This window comes from Panicum virgatum, chromosome 7K (genome assembly GCF_016808335.1).
Source record: "Panicum virgatum strain AP13 chromosome 7K, P.virgatum_v5, whole genome shotgun sequence".
NCBI classification, from domain to species: Eukaryota; Viridiplantae; Streptophyta; class Magnoliopsida; order Poales; family Poaceae; genus Panicum; species Panicum virgatum.
This window is the reverse complement of record NC_053142.1, coordinates 2,436,748-2,454,622: the sequence shown is the minus strand read 5'-3', so window position 1 is coordinate 2,454,622 and position 17,875 is coordinate 2,436,748. Positions and strand designations below refer to the sequence as shown.

The following is a 17,875-nucleotide window of genomic DNA, read 5'->3' as shown; positions in this document are numbered from 1 at the left end:
ATGACTAAGAAAATAAATCTCCTTTATTATTGTGGTTATCACGGTATACATCAGAGGTCGAGATTACGTGGTCGGACCTCCACCGCTCCGGACCGCTTTTTGCCTGTTTGCGTGATAGGGCCAGAGGTCGGGTTTACAAGGTCAGACCTTGACCGCTCTGGACACACACGTAGGCGCCACGTTTTTACAAAGGAGGAACTCTCTTAATCTTTTCTTAGGAGTAACCTACGGCTGCATGCTATACAACGTGTTCTTCTCCGGCTGGAAGTGGTACGGCCACTCCTGAATTCTTCATAGTCGTCGGAGGCGAAGGCGCCCTAGATGTGCCAGAACTGCATCATCTAGCATCACCTCGGGAGCTCGGGGGGCCCCTCCTTGCCTAAGAGCTGTCATATGCTTAGGTAGCATGAGACAAATTCTTTGGCTTTGAATGGAAGAGGCCCCCTGCCGCCGCCGTCCGCCACCGGGAGCCAGCCGGAACGCCCTCCGCTGCGGCAGGAGCTGGCTTTCCGCCCTGGCGCAGCGGGAAAAATGCGTGCCCGTATGGACGAGCACGGAGTGTGGAGAAGGGCGGTCGTTCGCCGGCTTGTCCTTGGTGCTCGCGCCAGGGGCCCCCGTGCCCGGCGGGGTCCTGTCTGCAGCAGCACCAAGCACCTCGGGTGGTGCCGGAGACGGCACGACGACACGGTCAACTTCCTCCGGGATGGCCATCGGCTCCAGGCTCCATGTTGAGAGAAAGCCTTGAGCCGACGCCATACCGCCGTAGAGGAAGCATGACCGTTGCTTGAGAGAAAACCTTGAGTCGATGTAGGGGTAGCAACGCCTCGCGGCGCCTCCGCTGTGCGTTGCTGCGCCGGCTCCGAGGTGTCGCAGTGGCGACGCACAACAGACGCTGCTGCCGTGCGCCGCCGCACCGTGGGCGTTGGTGCCCTAGTGCCACGGCATGTGGCGTGGGTGACGCCCTGCCTTTCTTCATCTTCTCGTTCGCCGTTGCAGAGGAAGAACACAGCCCCTGAAGCCCACAGATCCAGCCTGCGCCTGACTCCCCACGGTCGGCGCCAAATGTCGCGGGATTTCTAGGGTACCCACAGTCGGGTGGCGGAACGCACCCGCCTCTTCCCAGTGAGGGAGTTCTCGGGGGAGTACTAGGCAGTTGGGCCAATCTTGGACTGAGGCGAGCACACAAGAACACCCGATCTAGAGTGGTTCGGGCCGCCGGAGCGTAATACCCTACATCCACTGGGAGAAGTATTGTTCTTGGTTATGAATGAACCTATCCTCTGCCGGGTCTTGGCTTTCACCCAGCTTGAGGTTTTCTTCTAGTGGCGCCCCCCTTTTATAGACCAAGGGGGTGCGGATACATTGGACGTTGGGGCCCCGACAAGTGGGCCCAACGTGCTGTGCAGCATTCTGCGCAGAGTACTCAAATGACTACAGTGGTTACGAATCTTTCCTCCGATATGCTTCCATGCCCTGCTGGCTCTCTGTCGAAAGGAGGTCTTCTCTTGTCCCGTCAGCAAGGTGACCGTTGGGGGATCGTAGCCTGCGGCGTGACCTGCTGAGGCTATTATGTAGGCGTCATAATGGGTGGAGTCGAGCCGTCGTATCCATCTGTTATGGCAGACTGACAGGCGCGGCGTGGGCAGCGCCAGCGGTTCCACTATGCACCTTGGTAATATGCGATCAATAGTGCCCCTTGGTCAAAGAATCGCCTCGGCTTCTACTGCATCAATGCGAGCGTCCACCAACCACAATGAATGCAGTGGTGGGTGAGGCTTAGTATGGAGACCAAGCGGCCTTGTACACGTGTCCGTGCTTGTAGACACGTGTCGGCTCCGGACCACCCCGAGGCAGGGCGTCGACCTCTTCCCTTAGCGAGGGGTCCGGTTACCATACTGGGGGTCCGGGACCCCATGAGGGGTCCGGGACTTCCGCGGGGGTCCGGACCCCTCGGGAGGTCCAGAGCCCCGGCTGTTCGGGCTGCCCGCCTCTTCCGGGACACGCGTCGTTCCCGGATCTTCCCCAGTCATGAGGCAGGCCCGGAACCGTTGCCGAGAGATCAGGACTCTGGACTACAGGGGTCCGGCTGTTTGGCCGTAGTCAAGGATAACTACAAGGCCCTTGCCTAGATACAGCAAGAAGGGGTACCCCAGTCCTGGGGTACCGACATTGAGTTCACTAACTCATGTGGCACAAACTTGTGTAGTGAATAGAAATTCATTTGTTGGCATAACAATTATTAATATAACTTCATATTTTCTACTACTAGAGTAAATAAAAGGTTGTATTCAAATTTGAGGTGCATAAGAGTTCAAAATATTATGACGCATTCAAATCTCAAAATTTAACTTAAGTTAAAGGAACTATGTGAGGGATCTATCTTTTTTATGAATAATGTATACTTCAATTTTCATAAAATCCTTTGAAACTTTTATGTAAACTTTATACATCCATAAAATGATTTTTTTAGAATTCTTTGAAACTTTTATGTAAAATTCTTTTTGCAGGAATCATTTTGATGACTTGGACAAGGAAGTTTGTTGCGGTTTTGTAGTGAGTTGAGGGTAATTCTGTGTCTGTAGATAATTTTGGTAATTGATAGTGACTTGTGTATTTAGATGCATGGGTTTACTCGAGGATTATATCGTAGGGTAAATGAATTTGCAATGATCTTGGCGATAAGCCATTTTATTGCTTTATCAATACATATTCTTTAAGAATGACATAAATTTGACTATATTTGTAAAAAAAATTGAATAATACGAGTGGTCAAACTTGATGTTAAAAAAGTCAAACGATCTATAATTTGAAACGGACAGAGTAGTTGCCATGCTTAGATCTTGTTTGGATACATATAGGCCCTGTTTGTTATAGCTATTTTGAGAATCAATTTTCTGAGAATCCAGCTGTTCTGAGAATGTGCTATCCTGAGAATCTGCTGGCAGAATAAGCTAAGAGTTTGGCAACCTGATTATTTGCTGATTGATTGTCTGCGCTGATTGTATAATGACATGTATGTCCTGAGCCTGATAATACCTTGTTTGGTAGCTGAATTAGCATACAATGCAGTGATGGCATTAACCTTTTAACATTAGAGGATTAACTAAAATTTAATGAGTCATAATATATCATTCCCTAACCTATTACAATAATTTTATCTCCAAAGTAATAAAATACAAGTCATTGGACAATCATGCTATCAGAGCTGCAGCATTGGAATCACTGAAAGAACTCATCACCATCATCGGAGGATGCACTCCCATCGTCTGTGATACCGTAATTTTTTTTCGATTTTTTTATAAGCGAAAATGAACCAAATCGAACAGCCGGCAATCTTACTTTATAAGATCATATTTTAAACCCGCCAATCATTTTTAATCAAGGATAAATTAACTCCTACTCCCTCAATTTTAAATATACGATATTTAGGATGAGCAAAATGTGCGAGTGATAATCCTAGGTCATCACAACACAGGGGCTTTATGTAAAACATGTTTGTCGACACGAAAATCAGAAGAGCACCTCTAATCCTCTATCTTTTTGGACGATATCTAATCCTCTATCTTGATCTGAGCCTTGCCCATCAGCCCTAAACAAAAAAAAAAGATAAATCGGGAATGGTGGAAAAGGGCCCAACAACAAATTCCGACTGCATGGCCCCTTAGGGTAAACCCAGGAAGAGAAGAGGAAAAAAAAAACCCAAAAGATCCCAGCGTTCCCCTGCTGCACGACGCGGCCGCCGCCTGCGCCATCCCCTTCTTCCTCTCTCCCCAGCTCCGGTCGCCCTCACCGCACCTCGCCTCCCCGTTGTTCCCTTGCGGGGCTCCTCTGGCTAGGAGACCTGGTGGCGCCAGCTTCCGCCGCCGTGCAGCCGGAAGGAAATCTCCCCGAGAAGGAGAGGGGATCAGTACAGGAGCAGCAGATAGGCAGCCGGGAGGAGGTTGGGGAAGGATGGTTTCGCTGTCAACGTGGTTCCGCTACGCCGCCCACAAGTTCGAGTACTCCATCTCCCTCACATGGAAGGTTCTAACTGATACATTCATCTCCCTCCCTCCCTCCCTCCCTCCCCATGCTTCCTCTCACTCCTCCGCCCTCGCTCTAGATCCATGCATGCTAGTACTAGTGTTTATCCTACCTTTCTCCCTAGTTACTTGCCCCCTATCTGCATTCCTGTCTGTTATTTGTCGATTCTGTTCGATTCATTTGCCGTTAACCGAAACACTACTACAAACTTCAATTTTGAGCCGTGGAGACGAACAGCTGGACCAACCATAGGAAATGGCTGTAACATTATGCATGATGTGCTTGCAGCAGCGTCAGTCCGACTTCATTCCTTCACAACTCCTACTTAGGTTTTATTATTGTCACCATGTTAATTGTACCCGTGGAACATCATTTTTTTTTTGTTTTTGTTTTTTGGGCCTTCATGTTTCAACATTTTCCAAAAAAAAAAAGAAAGCTTCAACTCTATTCATATATTTATCTTCACTGCATCTGTATCCAAGCAGAAATATAATGTCGGCCAGATCAACAGTACAGAGCTAACGGATGCAATATGGAAAAACTTCTTCCAAGGCAAGCTCACCTTCACGCATTGGACCAAAGGGGGAGAAGCCATGGCTCCCATCGTATCTCCAACTGGAGGAGCCCTCCTTGTCAGAAAGCTCGCAAATTTAAGCCCCACGTAAGCACTTTCTTTCCCCCCGCTGCACTCTGCTAGCTGCGCCCCTCTTTTTGATGTTGCCAATCACTAACATGATATTCCTATCCAAGCATGTGCCCAGTGTTTATATTGTGGTTGAAAATAAATATATGCACCCTAGTTTAAAAGTTGACTAACAGGGAGTACTTTAGGTGACAGTTTACTAGTTGAATTCTTGGAAGTACCATTTCTTAAAGATGTACTCCTATACTTTTTCTTTACGATTCACCCCTATCAAAATTTTATTTCTTTCCCAACCCTCCTGACATCTAAATTGCAATGAACTAGCCCGCACTACATTAGAACTAGGGAAATCTGCAAGTATGTTTTTGCTTCAACTGTTGCGTTGTTGAAGCCAAACATTTTGTGAGATTTGCATTGGTACTGCTCAATGCTCGCCATTTGTGTGCACCTGCAACCAGGGTGACTTGATCTATATGATGTAGAACTTTGAATACAATAATCGTGATGCGGGTGCGTGCCCAATCTCCTTGTCTTAGGATCATGGAGATCACTTGATCCATGTAACTGGCAAGTTGGTGGCATGAACTGTCAAACACCTGTTTGGACAACCACCTGTGATAAAGGAATTCGCCCAAGTACACACTTGATCCACACTGAACCGGTCAAGGTAGATGAGCTGCTGCAATCACAAGAATGCAAAAGAACACAAGAGTTAGAGAATAACTCCCAATTCTTAAGGGGGCAACTGTGGCAAAGAAGAAGAGCACTTGGCTTCTCTGTTTTTCTAAATTAGGTTCCTGGTTAGGTTTTAAGAGAGCATCCATCCCTCCTAATTTGGTTGGTTGGGTTTACTTACACAAAAATATGCATAATTCTTTCTATACAGTTCCAAGTGAGTGCCCATCTATTGCATTTGAAAGTAGACATGACAAGATTTCCATCCATATACAATACTCATCTTGGAAGCTTGTGAGTAATACAGAATTTGTCGTGCCGTTCATGGACAGAATCTGGGTGCCAGAATGTTGGTGGCAACCTGTTTATCTCTGTCTGTCTCATGGCTTAACCTTCCTTTGCTTGTATTTCAAACCTGATAACAGGCATATGCTACCTTTCTTTGTTCAGCAAAGAATGTTTGAGTGAAATTAGAGATGTTCTTATCAAATGAACTAATATTGTGTAATTTTTTTTTTATAAAACTAACCCAGGAACCACTTAGTCTCTGTTTTGTGTTTTGACACTTTTTTTGCACACATATATTTGCTATTTCTAGATACAGTAATAACTATTAAGAAACTTATATTAAGATACCAACTCATTGACAAACTATATTGCACAGCATGGACAGATGCCCTTAGCCGCAGTTCTAATAGGGTTGATGTACCAGAAGCCTTTCACGAACCTGACCACAGTTCAACAATATGATTTTGAAATTTAACCGATATTTGTTTGTAATTATGTACATGAATTTTGTTATTCTGTTAATGACTGCAACTTGTCTGGTGAAGTTATTCACTGCTTCGAGCTATCGTGGAATTGAGGACCAGTGATTATGGTTTGTTGTAGATTTATCTAATGCTCAGGGTCCAAACCAGCTCAGGCCTAATCCTATAATAAACCATGCGTATAGCTAATATCAGCTAATATCATTTCCACATTTGCTAATCAACTCATGCAGTCAGTGCAAAATGATATGCCGATGTTGCCACATTCCTTTCTGGTAATACTCTTTAAGAACAGCAATTGATCATGGTCCATCTGTTTGTATGAAGCAACATTGTTTTCCAAGTTTTGACAATGTGAAGTTTAATTAATCTCAAGGTTTATGTACTGGACTAACCAATACCTGATACCTCCTTTTAAATCAACTGATGGATCTCATTGAATAACTATTATAAATTCTCAAGCATGAACATGAAGGAAGCCTGGTTCACTGGTTCATAAGGCTACTTCACCTGATAGCCGTAGACCATTTACAGCATCATATTTTCCTTGAAGCGTTTTTAATGGTCTTTTGTGCATCAAATTTATCTTCACAGGCAAGTCTTTGTTGGGGACGTCGTCTTGTTAAAAGATCCAGAGAAATCTGATGATCTAATTATTCGACGGCTGGCTGCCCTAGAAGGCTATGAGATGGTCTCTAGTGATGAGAAGGATGAGCCATTTGTACTCGAGAAAGACCAATGCTGGGTCCTGGCAGACAACCAGGCCCTAAAGCCGAAGGTATGTATGTTATTTATGCTTGTAATAATAACATGTGTAATTCTGTTAGGTGGCGTTGCACCAAGATATGCTCGATTTTGTTATGTAAACCTGAGATGTTACTATGCCCTCACTGAAGATTCTCATTGTCGTTTTGGCAAATAAGTGATTGCATTTCAACAAAGGCCTCTTTGTTAAAGTTTTTTCATGATTGTTTTGGTGACAGGAAGCTAGAGATAGCCGCTTGTTTGGACCTGTCCCTATGACTGACATCCTTGGCAGAGTGATATACTCTTTAAGAACAGCTGTTGATCATGGTCTGGTCGAGAACAGGTCTATTCCTACGCTATATTCAGCTCTGCTGCCTCTAATCTCATTCAATACCTGCACCCCGCATCAGCTAAATGTTTGTTTCTACCATCTGTGCAACAGTGGCATTGCCATGAACCAGGATGCACCTGTACTGGCAGTGGAGCTTGATGTGGAAGAGATGGCAAAGAATAACAAGACGTAGATACTTGATGCTTTTGACATACTGCGCTATAACTTATTGTCGTTATGGATTTTGTTATTTACAATTTGTCGCTTCAAGTAGAACTTGCATTGGACTGTTTGTTCACGGTTTGCCTGTGGAGAAGTCAATAATTGTCTTAACAAATAATCCAGAGGTTGCTGGATCGTGATCTTTCCAATTTTGTGTTGGTAACGTTGTGTGACTGTAGTGCCTGAATTTGAGATTACGTGCTCAGTCTCTGGGCTGTGGCCTTTCTAATTTTTTATCATTAGCAAGGTGAAATCAAATTGACATGATAAATTGCTGCAGGATTTGTATATGTGCATAAACGGATAAGCTGCTGCAAGAGTTTTGTAGCAAAGACAACTCCCCAAGAAAATTTTAAAATTGTCCTGACACTGACTGTAATTATAAAATTAAAAGCGATAATTGCATCAAAAATGAATTTTCAAGTTGTGCACGATATACAATGCAGGATATTATTTTCAGCAGGAACCGATTGAAACGTAGGTTGGTACGTGCTGGCACTTTTCGAAGCTGCCCTTTGCAATGAAGAACCTTGAGAATTCTTGTTTCTTGTGATCAATCCAAGAAGATACCCGTGAGAATTCTTGCTTCTTGTGATCAATCCTGTCCTCTCCACATCTCACATCTCAGTCATCATCATACATCAAAATACCATGTGTTTCTCACAATCCCCCAATTCCGTGCGTTACGTATTAAATTACATGCTATTGCCAAGCAAGTCAAGTCTGACTGGAATATTGCCTGGGTAGTTCAAACTGGGGGAGCCCAACCCAATCACACTGCAGAATGGAAAGATTGTTAACATTAGAAAAGAACTGATCGGTATCTGCAAAACAACTATTAGAGAAAACTAGAGCACGCCATACGTATACAAGGAGGCAGAGAACAGACCTCCTGTCAACAAGTATCATTGAGCGGAGCTACATAAGACCAAACGGAAGTTAGAAGCAGATACCTCTGATAAAGATCTGATAAAGATAAGCACGGTTTGTTTAACTTTCAACATTTTACGTTCTTAATAAGTGGTGAAGTATAACTGTATAAGTGAGAGGACCTTCTTTTCACGTAAGTTTAAGTGAATGCACCGGCCAGTTCAAAGTTGGAGGTCTCTGAGTTCTAATCCTAGCGAGCAAAAATAAATATAAATAAATATAGTTAGCTCTTAAGTTTACCGTTGAGACATGCAATTGCGATAGCTTGCACGTAAGGAGGTGCTGAAGTGTAAATGAATTTTCCACCTCCCCATATGGTTAGGCGTTTGAGCTGAACTAGTCGGTGCATCAATTTAATAGCAAATATCATCACAACAGAAAAGTGAATATGCTTATTCTTTTATATTGGGCATATACACGAGGGGAGTGTTGAAATATAAATTAAAAGAATGTTGCTAGGTTGGAAATAGATTTCTTGACAGCTATGAGGCATGAAAGAAGTCAATGCCGAGTCACTTACCGCTTGCTCATTTCGTGTCTTATGGTTGGATGGCACTCCTTGCTGTACATGCGTTACTAGAATTCACCTGTTTCCCTAGGGTTGTTTTTTGTCCCTAGGAAATCTTGAGGAATCGTAGGGAAAGATTATTTCCCTAGAACGGTAGATCAAATTCCTAGGGAAATCTGAATTTGCTGCGATGCGCTGGCTAGCCAAGGACACGTTGGTGGCCAGATGGCAGATTTCCCTAGGAAACATTGTAGTTTCTAGGGAATATCTCCCCCATCCCGCCCACGAATCGACTAAAATTTCCTCCCCCGCGCCAACTCTGCAGCCCAAAACCTAATCCCGCCCTCCCTCCCTCTCCAACCGCGCCGCCGCCCAACCCTACAGCTGCCCTTGCACCCCAGCCTCCCTCTCCAAACGCGACTAAAATTTCCTCCCTCTCCAACCTTGTGCGCCGCCACCCCTCTCTCCCTCTCTCCGCTCCCTCTAGCCCCCAGTGAAGCGCCGCCGACGCCTCCATTTGCTCTCTTCCTCCCTCTCCAACCTATGGAGCGTCGCCGCCCCTGCACCCCTGCGCCACGAGCTTGGGGTCCGCCTGCCTGAGGAGCACGCACGGGTGCACCAGCAGGTCGAGGGCCCCCCACTGCCTGAGGAGCAGTCGCGGCCGCGCCACTGGTCGGGGGCCGCCCGCCGGTGGGGAGCACGGGCGGGGCCACCACCAGGTCTGGTGCCGCCGCCTGGGGAGCCTACGTGAGCCCGACCACCGCCAGGCCGCCGTCCGAATGCGCCGGAGGCCATAAAGGTGAGGCCGAGCTCCCGTACATCCCGATGCGTGCATATATATTTTTGTAAAAATGATTGGTATGATCGATTGGAGCTACGCGAACTTATAATTGCCCTTTCTATTACTCTGAAATGTGAAAGTTCCGCAACAGTTTTTCAGATATTGTTTCACACATGCCTCTATATTTGTTCATATGTCAGGAATCAGGAATCGATCAGCTTGTTAAATGATTTCTCAAATAGAATTACTTCCATCAGTGAGGAATCGGGAGCTGAAGCCTGAGAAACAGGTTCTGGAGAACCAACAGCACCACGTGCCCATGCCTCAAGCTGCTTAGCTGCCAGCTTCCCACCCGAGCTGGTAGAGAGAGGGAGTCAGGGAGAGAATGGGGCGAAAAGCTACCTGCAACGCCGACCAGCTTCCATCGCTACATAGAAAGCTTCAAGGTGAGATAAAAAATTATGTTCTATCAGTTCTTTCATACTATTGCATCACTTAATTTCTCTTTTGTACTGTGATTGTGATTTGCTTCTATTTGATAAATGATATTAAACAGGGGTTTATCCTTAGGGAGGGTTTATTTTTAGCAAGAATTAGCAGCAATGTCAGTGGCAGACCGTAGTTGGATGTACAATGGTTGGAATGACAATGGCTGTCATTCTCAGGATTGGGTGCACAACACAAATGCTTTTCTAGACCATGCTTTTAGTGCTATCCCTAATGTTGAAAATCGTGGAGTAGTTTGCCCGTGTTCAGATTGCTGCAATAGAGTTAGACGGAGGAGAGCCATAATGAGCATGCATTTGTGTAAAAGAGGATTCATGCCTGGGTATAATATATGGACTGAGCACGGAGAACAATTTGTTAGTGAGCCTTTATTGGAACATGAACATGATAACCAAACTGCTGATGGTTTAGATGAAATGTTAGCCGACTTTGGTGATGCAATGCATAGTGTAGAAGAAGAACCAACAATAGATGCTAAAGCATTTTATGATATGTTGGCTGCTTCAAAAGAGCGGCTGCATAGCTTTACAAGTGTTGCACAACTAACCGCAGTTGCCCGGTTGATGGCAATTAAGTCACAACACAACCTCTCTGCAGAGTGCATTAATAAATTGCTTAGTCTATTTGATGATGTGCTGCCTGAGAACCACAAAATGCCAAAGAACTTGTATGAGTGCAAGCGTTTGCTTAGTGGTCTGAAAATGCCATATGTTAAGATCGATGCTTGCATAAATTAGGGAGAGCTGTTTCTGAAGTGGAGGCATGGGTCCATACTCATAGAGGTCCAAATCCTGAAGATATGACTTCACTAAATACAGAAGAAGCCACAAAGTGCTTGGTATGTCCTAGATGCTCATCTCTTCACTGTTTCCACCTGCTCCTCTTTTGTATTATTTTGTATTTTGCAAATTCTCATAATAAATTTTTGTATGGGCAGGAGACATACAAAGCTACTGTCATTGAGTTAAATGAACCAGAATTTGATTGGCTACATTCACCGTTGGATGTTAGAGCTCTTTACCAATGCTCTTGTGGTCGGCAACATGGGAAATGGGCTACATTTAATGGGACCGTCAATGACAGTGAAGTCCTCCCTCAGTTGAAGGGAAGTCATGCTTCTGCTATGGCTGCAAGGCGTCAACGTCAGCAGGAAGAGGAACAATTGAGGAAGGAAGCTCTTGATAGTCGATTAGCTAAGGAATATGCCCAAACCATGATGGAGTGGGGTAGAATGGTACAAGATCGAGATGAAAAGATCCAGAAATTTATGGAGGTGAGATCTGACACAGATTCTTGGACATTAATCTTGTGGCAATTCCAACATAATAATGACATACATCATATATCATCAAATCTGCAGAGTATGGCTATGCACTGTGGCATGCCTCTAGAAACAGTTCCTTCACCCCTGCCTCCCCCGCCTCCGACATATGTTGTTTCACCATCTCCAAACCCCTCTCCTGATAATGTAAGTTTGATGAAAAGTAGCTTACACACGTGTCAAGTTCACTTTGTTTGACACCTGATGTGATCCCATGAAATCTTTACTCATGCCAACTATTATTTTCCTGTTCAAATTAAAACTTGAGATTCTTTTTTATTGTCCACAGTGCATTATATCTAGTGACATTATAAAATCAGTGAGCTTTGCATCCATTTGTTGCAAACATTTTGTAGGTTGCACTCATTTGCATTTCTAAGCAAACAATGTTTGAAACAGATTTGATCATGAATTAATATTTATTTGAGGATGGTGAGCATTGTGTCGTGAACTTTTAATGGGTACGGTCTGCAAGAACAGTTCCTTGTGATTTGGGATTACCATGATATATGCTATCTAGGAATAGTAGTGTAGAAAAAATTTATATTGATTAAGCCTTTATTTATTTATGCAGGCTGGTACGTTCGGATCAGCCATTAGAGGGGAAAGCCCAGAAGAATTGTTGAGCAGGATTGCCTATGGTCGATTTGGTGCCTATGTGAATAATACAAGTGGTTGCAATTATGATGCTGACATTTTGAATACGAATGCAACTGGCGGCGGCTTTGTGAATGGAACTGCAAGTGGTGGCGGCAACTACTCACCTCCTCAAGTTGATGAATTTCCACTCTTTTGAACTCATGCATGTCCTAGAATGTTTATTTTGATTCACTGTGATGTGCTGGACTTGTGAAATCCAGGCATATTTGTTTGGATACACTAAGTTGCTGCTGGTATGCATATATTTTGGGGAGAAATTGGTATGGATATTTGCTACCTGTTCTCTTTTGGACATGTCCATGTTGGACTTTTATATGTAATTTTGAGATAATATCTGCAGCAATGATGAATATGATTTTTGTCCCTGTGTATGTATTGTGACTTAAAAATTTGGATTCAAATTTCAAATTCGAATTTATGCTTATGTTGTATTTGAATGCAATATATGATTCAAACTATTTCCCTAGGAGAAATAAAACGTAGGGATAGTAGCTATGCTGGTAGTTCATGCAGTTTCCCTAGGAAACTTGAACCCTAGGGTAACAAACTTTCCATGTAGGATGCTACTCCATGTCATCATGTTTCCCTAGGAATCGAAATCTGTAGGGAATTTGGCTTTCCCTAGGAAAAATCGTAGGGCACTGGCTATTTCCCGTCGAAAATCTCCCTAGGCATATTTCCCTACCAAACTTCCTAGGGAGCATTGTTCCCTACCATTTATTGGACCTTTTCCTAGGATTTTAACCCTAGGGAAATGAGCAGACTCCAGTATATAAGGTATCTTGTAATAGGACGCTATGGGTGACGATAGCTATCTCTTTCTCTTCTCTCGTCCATAACCTACAAGTAACTTCAAGAAAAAAAAGGGCAAATGAATATAACCACACAAATGTAAAACTGGTATATTCGATGGACCATTTAATTAAATCACTTTCTAGGGCCATAACCAGCATTCAAAATGACTATTAATCGCAAAGAAACAAACTCTGGCAATCCATGGCTATACAAAAAAGGAGTTACTAACTATAGTGTCTAAGCAGTGATATGCTTCCATAATTTGTGTAAAAAGAATGAAAAGTATGCCATTATCAAAAGCCAATTATTATTTGCATAACACATGCAGCTGAAATATTGGTTATACAAGATGGATATTGATTTTCATAGTTGTACTCATGAAAAATATATTGATTGATCATAGAAAACAGAAGTTAATTACCAATCCATGAACTTCATACCCCTCGCTGCAACTGACTTATGTGCTTCTCTAACATCTGGTACCCAAAGAACATCTTCATCATTCTCTATCTGCAGTGAAAGCGACTTTATATATACTACAATACACCACGATGTTAGTATATATACTACAATATTGAATTGGAGAGGTCCACAAATTGATTTGTCAATTGACAGCAAGATGATACTTTCCAGTGAAAAATCGATGGCAGGAAAGATTGTTCGATACTCTGCAATGCTCCTCCTCTTATCACAGGGATGCCCACCTTGCTTTTAACAAAATAATTAAAAAAGTGAAATACAGAAAGTAATTAAGGTATAGTAGGAATGACCAATGTGGTCAATCTAGTGAACAAAAATAATGTAAATGAGTCACGGAGTTGCGGCATATATCATTGCTTTGCAAAACCCATGTAACCATAATATCTTAATCAACTGACTGTTTATGTTTTACATGTATTCTTCAGGAAAAGGAAGTACCAAGCGCTCCCTGCAGTTCTCAACTGCAAGAAACGGTGGGCAGTTCAAACTTGAAATTGCCAGACGTTCACTTTGTCCAGCATTTTCCACCATTAACGGAGGTGCACCACCTCCACCAGTATAGCTTTCACCACCAAAACCCCCCACTGCAGTCTGCATAGTCCTGTGATCAATATTAATTCCAGGGTCAAATATATTGAGTCTCACTCATCAGTAGTTAACCTACTGTAATGTATCATCGGGAGAATAACATGGATGTGATTATCTTAAAACCTAACTTCGAACAATAAGGTAAAGTGGGTTTCTTTGTGCAACAAACTACGCACTCGACATGTTTCTTATCCTATGGTATTCCTGTATAGATCAAGTAGAGTAAAAAAAGGGTGTATGGTAGAGGTGAAAGTCAATGGTTAATTTTTTTTTCTCGAACACGCAGGAGAGCTGCGTATCTTTGTATTAATAAGAGAGTGAAAGATTGGTCCAATTACAAAGTACAAAGTCAATGGTTAATCTAGAACACCATTTCCAAACTAAAGAGGGGCTTAGGGTAATTATTTTTATACCAAGGGCTAAAGAGGAAAGTCATGTAATGGGCGTTGTCTTATCTCTAAGCTTGCCGGTGATGGCCTTTCATTTTAATGATCGCAACATGAATAAAGCTAAGAACATGAAGCTTTGCAATGTGCATTTGAGCAATTATCAAGCTTGAAAATAAAAATTCATAAAAACTTAAGCCATGTGTTGATATATCCCCAAGGCATTGCAATAAAGGCATGATTAATTAAGGCTGCATAAAATGGTTGAACCAAATAATAAACCCAAAGCACATAAGACGGACTTTAATAGACCCTTCCAAAATGCCACGCTGAGGTAAAAGGAGGAACAAGAGAAATACTCCAAAAATGTTAATGGAATATTATACCTTAGTAAAGGGGAACAAATAACCAGCTCAATCTTCTCTGCAAGCCCACAGTTTTTCACATGCTCTCGCAGATAGTCAACCTACACATTTAGGTAAATATTAATCATGGAGAACCAGAAACTCAACCAATGTAGAGAGCTACAAATTAAGACTTCGAAGTGGACAAGAGTTCAGTTGGCTATATTTTGGCTACAAATTTGGTGCAAAACCTTGGGACTTATAAGTTACTGAGAGCGATTTATGTGAGCAGATGGGCACATTGCCAATGAGATGTTTGGCCATTTCTGATCTGATGGTTGATACCAGCAGAGATTCATTGTTTCCGGATAAAAGAGGTGAGCAACTCCACCAGACCCTCTAAACAACATCATATCTCAAATTTAGAGGGTTAATTAAAAAAAACACTCCGGCAGACTCTCTACTAGGTCCCACTACTACAGAAACGCTAATTTGTCCCGGTTGGGAAACCCTTGTTGTCCCGGTTTCCCAACCGGGAACGCCAGGCCGGGACAGGGGGGGTCCTTTTGTCCCGGGTCTGGCAACCGGGACAAAAGGCTACCAACCGGGACAAAAGGTGCTGCCAGCGCCACGTGGCTGGCGCACCCTTTTGTCCCGGTTGGTGTTACCAACCGGGACAAAAGGTCCCTTTTTTCCTGTTTTCCTTTTCTCAATTCTTTTTCTATTTTAATTATACTTTTGCATTTCAATTAAACTTATGTATTGGAATTCAGTGTGTATGATCTCCACTAATATATATATATATAGTTACTTATATAATATTTGTCCTAGATAGTTTTCATATATAAATTAATTCACTTATATATATGTATACACATATCTATACATGTGAATTCCTTTACATATGAAAATGTCTAGGACCAATATTATATAAATATATATATATACACATTTATATTATTGGAGTGCTTATATATATATAATACATACATACTCATAAATAGAAATTTAATACATACACACATATATATTTACATAGGTATATTCGTTCTTAATTACATATATACGCGTATATTATCATATTTGCTGTGATTTTCAATATTAGATAGTCCATCATAGTAGAATTCGCCTTTTGGATCGAGGACTTGCTCAACAATAAATCCGGACAATTGTTCTTGAATCGCCATAATCTTTTCCTCCGGTATGAGTTTATCGCGCATCTCCTCGACCTATGGAAAAAAGGGGATAATTAATTTTGACTAATTAAAATACGAGTTCAAATATTAACAAGTTTTTTAATTACTTCCTCCTCCCAATCTGTCAAGGCCCTTGGAGGACCTACCAGACCATGGATGTTCTCGCATACATAGTATGCGCATAAATTAGTGTCTTGTTTTTGCCTCATACACTTTAAGAGAGAAGAAATTATCAGGTATTTACATGAATATATAATAAAACTAATGAATCGTGCAACGAATCATCCAAGTGCGTACCGCAAAATCTGTCTTGATCTTCAATTCCTTGTCAAATTTGCCTGGATGATTTTTAGCGAATTGTTTCCAAATCCTGTGCATGATTAGAACAATTATAGTCAAGTAACAAAGTGATTCAAATTATCGGTCATCGACGGAGTAGTGGTAGAATTACTTTTTCATCATGTTAAGAAGATTTTCATATTGTTCTGGATTTCTCCTCAATGAGTCCATAACCATGAGTAGGCTCTTCTCGGGAATTATGACAATTAGGACCCAATATTCACTGCAAGATTATACGGAGGCAGTTCTTGGTAGTTAAGATTTAAACAATTCGATTACAGAATAGAAAGAGTTAGACGGAAGGAATCACTCACGCAAAGTTGTAAGGAAACAATATCATTTGCTTGTTGTGATGAACGCTTATGTACTTGAACAAGTTTTGGAATAGCTCATCGGAAGTGTCGCGTAGAATCCTCCAATTACAAGTAATTGGGTCGATGAAGCCGAGGTGAGAGTATCCCTTTCTCCTGCAAGTTTGTATCTCCATTCTACATGATACCGAATAAATCAAGGGATCAGTATGTTGAGATCATGCAAAACAATACGTAAGGAGAGTAAAATACTTACAGAACCCAAAAGCCGACCATAGAGATGTCGAGGTCCTTCTGATGGAATAGTTGGTAAATTTCTTCCCAGTTTATCCATATAATGCCCCCCCCTAAGAAATCATCATCTTTAATCTTTGCGCCCTGCATGAAGATGCAATCGGCCATCGCACGCATGTAGTGCTGGTGCAGTTTATACATTTGCGTTGGAAGCACGGACACTACTTCGGGGGGTACAAGAGATTTGCCCAGCTCATACGTCCATTTGACGACCACATCGGCCTTTGGAATATCTTCTCCCCCTGCAATCTGAGCCGCCGTCAGGTTTGATTCTTTCAAAAATGTAACAAAGTCTTGTAGTTGCGTCGTCTGTCCCACTACGAGAGGCTCTGTTGATTGTTTCTTTTGGGCTCCGAGCTGTGGAACGTCGGAAGACGATGACTTTGATTGTCTCTTCTTTTTCTCAGTAGTTTTGATAATTGTGCGTTCGTAGTCTGAAGGGGGATCTCTTGGAATAAATTTTCTCTTATTTGCTTCGCACATTCCCTTAAAAAATTTCAAATCTATCAGATTTATCACTTTCTCGGGCTCCGGCTTTAGCTTGAAGTTCTCTTTAACTCTTTCTTGAGTTATCCGATCGCATTCTTCAAGGCTCATGTCCCAGGGTTTAATAGGAGCCTCCTTGGTTTTCTTCTCCTTTTTCTTCTTCTTTGGAGGCTCCTTAGCCGGTGCAGCTACCTTCTTTGCCGGTGGCTGTTTATGCTTCTTTGCCGGCGGCGGAGGTGGTGACCATGGAGGCGACGGTGACGCTTGAGTGTTCATCGGCGCATGAGATGATGGTGATGGAGAATGTGCCGGTGAACCTTGCCGAGACAGTGCTGCCCTTGGGGAGTTTTGCGGAGATGCCGGCCTTGGAGAGGCATGCTGAGATGCCGGTCTTGGTGTTTGATCATCCGACTTTAGGACAATGTAGCGCTTATCCCATAGGATGTAGCCATGAATGGCTTCTGCTAGTGTCCTCTCCCCATCGCCTCCAGGAATATCAAGCTCGAGCGTCTCCCAACCCTGGCACACCTGCTCCATG

The 17,875-nt window shown here is 42.9% G+C and overlaps 2 protein-coding genes across 2 annotated transcripts; one reads left to right on the top strand and one right to left on the bottom strand.

The window, feature by feature from the left end:
* The first annotated feature begins 3,628 nt into the window (after nucleotides 1-3,628).
* LOC120639551 lies at nucleotides 3,629-7,589 on the top strand. Its single transcript, XM_039915403.1, has 5 exons — nucleotides 3,629-4,023; nucleotides 4,509-4,684; nucleotides 6,706-6,889; nucleotides 7,095-7,201; nucleotides 7,301-7,589. The coding sequence occupies exons 1-5, from the start codon at nucleotides 3,952-3,954 to the stop codon at nucleotides 7,380-7,382; spliced, it is 621 nt and encodes a 206-aa protein (XP_039771337.1). The 5' UTR covers nucleotides 3,629-3,951; the 3' UTR covers nucleotides 7,383-7,589.
* Nucleotides 7,590-7,639: 50 nt separating this feature from the next.
* On the bottom strand, nucleotides 7,640-15,035 carry LOC120643063 (phosphoglycerate mutase-like protein 1). The gene is made up of 10 exons (XM_039919595.1): nucleotides 14,982-15,035; nucleotides 14,754-14,833; nucleotides 13,832-13,994; nucleotides 13,540-13,621; nucleotides 13,335-13,419; nucleotides 12,891-12,958; nucleotides 8,862-8,913; nucleotides 8,592-8,605; nucleotides 8,301-8,331; nucleotides 7,640-8,188 (listed from the first exon to the last, which is right to left on the bottom strand). Exons 1-10 carry the CDS (start codon nucleotides 15,033-15,035, stop codon nucleotides 8,107-8,109), a joined length of 711 nt encoding a protein of 236 aa, XP_039775529.1. The 3' UTR covers nucleotides 7,640-8,106.
* Nucleotides 15,036-17,875: the final 2,840 nt, after the last annotated feature.